Here is a 6935-nt window from a genome sequence, read left to right on the forward strand (position 1 = left end):
AGCCTTTTTCTGCTTCGCGGGCCTCGAGGTCAAAGCGAAGACCGTCGTACGGCCAGCGATCTAAGAAGTATAGATATATTTATTTGTAACATTTATTTATTTGCAACATATATTCAATAGCAACATATATTTATTTGTAACATCTATTTATTTGTGATCATCTATTTATTTGTAATATCTATTTATTTCTAGCACAAATATTATTATTGAATCATAAATATAATAGAAATTTTCACGATAAAAAGATTGAATCTTCAAACAGACATTTTTTAGCGATAAATAGTTTGAATATGTCTGTCTGGATTATGCTAGGCTATATACGACTATTTATAACGCTAAATAACAAGCAAATGGGTTATTCCGGCAGCATATTGGTCTTCAGTTTTAAAATAATTTTTTACCTTGGGTTTTCCCATTTTAAACTCGTATAATTCTCATTTCTTTGTTAAACAGTTTTACACGAGAAGAAACAAATATGGATATGACTCAGACAAGGCATCTTATTCCACCTGAGTTGACCGCGTTCACCGAAAGGAATTATGGGTGAACTATTTTAGTTTTGTATTTTCCGAGTAAAGATCTCTTGTCGATTGAAGAATTCCGCCATGAGTTCGACTAGCAGCAATTACGATCAATTTAAAGAAATGAATTCATATTTTTTGGGTTCTCTTGGCAGAATCAACGGAAATGCTAATCGAAATATAATGTCGGATTCTCGATTCTGATTGGTTGACCTTGAGTTCGAAAATATTATGACCAATCTAAAAATAGTATATTGCGGTTTTATTATATATTTAATTCAGTTAAGAAAGTTTTTAGTGACTTCTCTGTTGTTGCTTGGTTGGGTCGGTCTGAAGTTATCACACAACTGGCTACCATCATTGCCTTGGAGTTGTCGGAACTGTCCAAGCTGAAATATAACAAAATCACTATATAAAAATAGTCACTTTTATATAAAATAAAATTTTATATTTTACATGAAATTTTGTATGAAATTACGCGTATTATTCTCTCTGGAAGACATGCGTACATGGATAGTATATAGAGAGTTTTAGGATCTTAGGGCAAACGTGAAACGTCAGTTGACCAGTAAAAAATTCTTTAAAATTCGTGAACGGGAATCTCAAGGAGTTATCTCCAAGTGATAGATAACTAAAAATATATATACAAATAATGATAATAACAAGTTCAAATTATTTTTGTCTTTTTTAAGTTTTAGCTGTTTTCGCTGTTTATCAAACATGCCATGCAACGTTAACGCGCATGGGTAGAATATTAATTGTAGGCAGTTATTTACAGTTGCCTTGGCCAATCAAAATGACGGCAAAAGGTAAATATCCAACATCCCTTAGCGGTTATGTAATCATATGGGTGGTACTAGCCTAAACAAACCTCGATGAGTGTATATCTTTGTTAATTCAAGAAAATGCTTAGATAACAAACATCGAAGACGTGCCCTAACCCTTCCCACAGCGATGCCCATTTTCTACGCATATACAGGATTTTCTTCGCACCCTCTTCTCGCCTGGGTACTTATTGCCCATAACCTCCCTCCCGGAGTAAATAGGAGCATGCGCAGGCATACCTGTTGTATAGATATAGACAGGTGTGTTTTCAGTAATATCCAGGTCACTGACTCGTAACATGGTGGCGTGGTTAGGGACCCTCTGTACGTGTAATAATAAGGGTAATCCTGAGTGAGGTCTGGGACAAGCTTGGTCAGCTCGATCCTCTCATCATAATCCAAAGTCACGGACGAACCTGAAAAATGAATAAACCCGAATATAAAAGAGGTCTATGCATGAGTGCGTTTCAACAAATTTTCCAAGAGCATTATTCTTGGGGTGTATGTTACGTCATAGCCGCCATGTTGCTTGACGATAACAAACATTCCTTATTAGCTTCTCTTATTAAACCAACCAGCATGGCGGTTGTTTCATTATTATTTATGTCTCGATGAAAATTAATTTTCAAAATTGATCTGATATAGTGAAGTAGAAATGACGTCACGGCAAAACTGAGGTGTCACGAAGCTTGCCAAAAACCTGGATCATGGATCATGGATTAAGAAAATAATTGGACAGTTACCTATTTGGGATTAATGAGAAGCTGTATAATTAGTATTTTTATTTGATAGCCTGCAAACCCATGATTTCAAGAGCAAAAAATGTCACCTCAGTTTTGTATATTTTCTCGATTCTGATTGATTAATATTTTTTTCTCGGATCAGCTGGAAAAGCTTTCGAGTCATGTGGTTGCACATATCTCCAAATATACAAAGGAATTCGTTAGTATGCTTTTGTTAAACCAAGACTGATATACTGTTTAAGACTACTGTGTTGTAAAGATATTATCAAGAGTTAGCCTTCTAAGCCTTTTAACTTAAAAGTTTTAAAAACCGATTTTAAATAGCATCTAAAGCATGAGACAATACTTTCAGTATTGATTCTACATGAAGTGAATAGTTGGTAAAATATTTGTCTTCATTTTAGTGTTGCGTCTTTAAGTTATAAAGGTCCATAATTTGGACTGTGACGTCATACCGGTCTTAATATTTGTTTTCAGGCACAGTTATTGGAAGCCTTCCAATATGTTAATGATGTGACTTCAAAGGAAAATTTGCATGACTTTATTTGTCATCATTTGTAAATTCAAACACTGATAACTGTGCCTGAAAACAAATATTAAACCTTGATATCTCAAAGCTTCATGACTCAAATCATACAAAAAAATTTCACCATTCAACTATTCACTTCATGTATTTAGGTCTCATAGGTACTTAAAAGAATAGTGATTACTCATAGAATACCTGGTTTTGTGATGTTTGGCAGAAAGCTAACAAGTCGTTCAAGAGTGGGGTTTTCATATAATGTGTAACCTCCGTAATACTTTGAAAACAAAAGCACGACGTTAAAAGCAGACACTGACAATAGACAAACGGACAAACAGACTGATAGGAAGAGAGTTAGACAAAGAGTAAGACAGAAAATACCCAAGGTAAGTCGAAAGGTATCCTTGTGTTACTGTACTTACGTCGAACAAGACTGCTATGATTGTAACTCCATCAGGTTTAATAACAGCATTATTAATATTTTTGTACTTTTTATTATAGAAAATCATTTGCATCTGAAAAAAAAAGCCTAGTATCAGTTGATGTTGGTGTAAACATGGTATGCATCCTATTCTTGTGTATTGAAAATACAGCCAATCAGGTTGCAAGAAAGCCGTTTACATTCGAGGATACTCCATTGTTTCTTCCCATCAGGGATTGTAGCCTAGGCGTTTTCAATGATGTGGATTCATAAAATAGGTATACAACATTTTCTCGTAACACACCATGGAATAACCCCCTTGTCACTTGTAACTCGCCTTGAGTGTATTATTCAATGGTATGCGACTCAAAATCGTGGTAAAACTATATGTATAATCTTTCAGCAGAACTTCTCCAGGACCAAAATTGGGCTTTTATAGGGAGTGAAGAAATTTAAGTGATAAATATGAGCTGATGACTGAATGAGAGCTACCTCTGCAGATGCTGGAATAGCGTTAAGTGTATGTTCCGATCCACTTCCATCCGTACATCCAACATGAAACTGGATAGTGGACAGAATATAGTTGGCAGAATCTGCTGGTCCTCCTGCCAAGAACACCATGCCACCCTTCGCATTCACTGTGAACTGAACAGTGTGTCCATTATTCGTCAAGACTCCAGTTACCAATCCAAGTGCATTATCAGACTCCATGGCCATTGGTTTGGAAGCTATTTTATAGGGTGTGGCTTGAGGAAAGATGACAATCGGTGATTGGTTACTGCCTTTGCACTTTTCATACATCTTCCCCCAGTCATCGGGTCCATACACTTAAAGAATAATATGAATAGAAGCTATGTTAGTTGGATATAAGATATGACCCTTTAGGAACAAATATTCAGGCCAACGTGGCTTTGAGAGTATATAATAAGAATACTTACCTCCTGTTCCAGATACTCCATAACCCCATGTGGGACCTCCCGCAACCTCGCTTGTTACTATTGACCCAGTCTTGTTGGGGATTATTGAGCCAGTATTGCTTGATATTACTACCCCAGTCTTGTTTATTGATCCAGAGCTACCTGTTATTTCTGCCGCGATCTTGTTTGTGATTATTGACCCAGTAGCAAGAGAGAACAGAGTAAGGCCAAATAAAGCCTTCAAATTATTCATGATATTGACATATATCTGAAAAAAATAAAATAAAATAAAATAAAATAAAAATGTCACCAAGACAAATCGCTGTTGATGCTATCACGTGGAGGATCATGGGGTATACGCGACAATGGAATTTTAATTCGGGACCTTTTTTAAGAAGCGTAATAAGAAAGAACGACAAACATGGAGAAAATTATAAAAGTATATAAAAGTATTTGGAAAAAAAAATATATATATATATATAAATGTTGAGAAACTCTGTTTTTATATTATTTTTATGTTTACTTGTTTGTTTGTTTGTAGGCTGAACATTACAATTTTATCTTATTATATATACTCATTTGAATTTAGTCTCTCAATTGCTCAATAATTGGAAAACTAAGCGAGAGACATAAACATAAATTGGTGTAATCGATGAAAATAATTATTAAGAAAAAGATAACATTAAGATCATCATCCATTTTTCAAATATTAAAATCATCTGAATCAGAGGTCAAGATGAAATAAATTGACCTTAAATGATAGAGAATTTGTAGGAACATTTGCTAGTTATTATTACGCGTTTCCCTTAAAGATAATTATTTTATTTTGTTTGCTCAAAAGAAAACGTCTATAAGGAAGACCAAAAGACCATTACCAATGTAATGGCTTGTTGGAAGACCTATTATTGAACATAGAACACAAGACATGTAGAGCCTGATGTGAGTGAATCATAATATGTAGACTACCCACCACGACTAAAAAACGAGCAATACTATCATAGTCAAAAATACAAGATACCTTCATTTAACCCAATAATTGACTTCAGTACTTGATATTTCTTGGAGTTCCCCTGAAGATGGGATAGATTCTTGGCTATAGTACAATGACAAGTAGAAATTCAATTCGCTAGACTAAACAATGGACCAAGTATTGATGGGTAACAAGCGTATCATAGTACAGTATAAAACCTGCAAATATTAACGAGGGTCACAGAAAATAACAGGTAGGCTTATCAATTTGGTGTCTCATATTTCATCATGAAACAATGTCGGTCATCTCATCAATTAGTCATTGGAGTGCACTGATAACAGGTTCAAAACCCTGCCGGGTCAACGGCTAATATTGTTTGTGCAACCAATCCAAAATACTATTCTAAGAAGTATACATTTAATTAATAGATACAAATAAAACCAATTGTGTTTATCAATTTGACAAATTTGAGGATCATTCGAAAATTGGTTTTAATTCATTAAAGATTTCCAGTACATAGAAATCATTTATCCTATATAGACAATAGAAGTTTTGATTGATTGTAAAGTCTTCTTGTAGAGAAAAAGAGGTCCATTCAAGATGGCAGCGAAGATTCATCTGCTATACCGTTACTACGCCACGCTAAACAGCAAAGTCCAAGATATTTTTTGTACTCTTTTCTAAAGGACCTATCGAGAGCACCATATATGAAAGGATTGATTGCAGAAGAAGTGGCTGCAAACAACGTGTACATGATGTAAACTTGCCGAGATGCCGACGAAAATCCACGAACGAGGTCAATAATGTCGATAAGTATGATGGGTGTCCAGCACAGCACGAAGCCAACGACTGTTAGGAAGACGGTGCGAGTTGCTTTGATTTCTTCAATGCTTGGGCCTGTTGCTACACTTGTGTTACTCTTCTTCATGTTCTTCATCTTGGCTTGATGATTTCTTATTTTTTTGAAGGTCAGGTAGTAGCAGACAATTACGATTGCCATGGGAACGCAACAGTAAAACTGCACAAATAATGTAGCGTACGACACTACGTTATCTTGAAAGCAAATCGCTTTACCTGGATGGAATTTGTAGGTTTTTCCAGAAGCTATGTATGGAACTGGCTCCATGATCGACAGCAGCCATGAACCTAAGATGATGATTTTGGTGCGACTTTTTGAAAAAAACTTTTGATACGAATTGGGGCGCACTACTTTGAGATAGCGGTTAAACGCCGTTAATGTGATGGTCCAAATAGAAGCAAAAGCCAGTGCCATGAGTATATACCCATCAAACTGACACATTACATGACCAAATGGCCATCGACTGACTGACAATGCTGCTACCAACTCCCATCCCGCGAATAGAACTAAACAGAGGTCCGATGCTGCTAAAGATCCAATAAGATAATACGTCATTCTATTTTCATGACGTTTTTTGTAGACAATCCATAGTACTAAGGTGTTGCCGACGATTGTAACTAACATCAATAACATATACGATATTAGTTCGATCACCATCAGTCCAAGACTTCGATTCTTTAGCTCTTGTGAAAGAACCTCCGCATGGGAAGGGATTGCTGTTGAATTCATCATGTTGGATGTTCCACTGTTGGAAAAAAACGTTTTCCTACGACCAGCTTAGCAGTCACAATAACGGTCTACTTCAAGTATTGATGTACCAAAACAGAACGATAACGAGTACCATTCAGAATATTTATGTGAGACGCTATTCTTTTCCAAGTAACTATAGCACAACTAATAACTATTGCGTGTGGCGGCTGTTCAAACACACTCTGCGGTTTTCGATATAGTGTCGTCTTTATTTATTACTTGGACAATTTCTCTTGTCTCTAATTGGTCGAAAACATTATGCAGCTAATTATCTTTACCTTATTTAACACACTCATACGTTGAGCAATATTGACCTGCAGAAATCGAAAAACCCTCAATTAAATGAAGAATATAACAGTGAACACTTCAATTTTTTAGGTTATATTATTTCTCAAACTTTCTACTGT

General features: G+C 35.5%; 2 protein-coding genes across 2 annotated transcripts; both read right to left on the reverse strand.

Moving 5' to 3' along the window:
* Positions 1–78: 78 nt before the first annotated feature.
* LOC116306267 (carbonic anhydrase 2) lies at positions 79–5061 on the reverse strand. The gene is made up of 7 exons (XM_031716292.2): positions 4968–5061; positions 3971–4217; positions 3525–3859; positions 3034–3126; positions 2810–2888; positions 1586–1761; positions 79–910 (listed from the first exon to the last, which is right to left on the reverse strand). The coding sequence occupies exons 1-7, from the start codon at positions 4971–4973 to the stop codon at positions 800–802; spliced, it is 1047 nt and encodes a 348-aa protein (XP_031572152.1). The 5' UTR covers positions 4974–5061; the 3' UTR covers positions 79–799.
* A 152-nt stretch (positions 5062–5213) lies between these two features.
* On the reverse strand, positions 5214–6703 carry LOC116306268 (melatonin receptor type 1A-like). Its single transcript, XM_031716293.2, has one exon. The coding sequence runs from the start codon at positions 6508–6510 to the stop codon at positions 5515–5517; it is 996 nt and encodes a 331-aa protein (XP_031572153.2). The 5' UTR covers positions 6511–6703; the 3' UTR covers positions 5214–5514.
* Between the last annotated feature and the right edge of the window lie 232 nt (positions 6704–6935).

Source organism: Actinia tenebrosa, unplaced genomic scaffold (genome assembly GCF_029948245.1).
Source record: "Actinia tenebrosa isolate PJP-AT-01 unplaced genomic scaffold, QUT_ActTen_1.0 PGA_scaffold8__29_contigs__length_14323225, whole genome shotgun sequence".
Taxonomy (NCBI): Eukaryota; Metazoa; Cnidaria; class Anthozoa; order Actiniaria; family Actiniidae; genus Actinia; species Actinia tenebrosa.

What these genes read in the sequence shown, in the direction of transcription:
- LOC116306267 (XM_031716292.2), bottom strand. An exon ending in TCATAGCAGTCTTGTTCGAC is followed by an intron (nt 2,889 to 3,033) that starts GTAAGTACAGTA and finishes TTGTTTTCAAAG; the next exon opens with TATTACGGAGGTTACACATT. An exon ending in GCCAAACATCACAAAACCAG is followed by an intron (nt 1,762 to 2,809) that starts GTATTCTATGAG and finishes TTCATTTTTCAG; the next exon opens with GTTCGTCCGTGACTTTGGAT.
- LOC116306268 (XM_031716293.2), bottom strand. Translation starts at nt 6,510, where the DNA reads ATGATGAATTCAACAGCAATCCCTTCCCATGCGGAGGTTCTTTCACAA.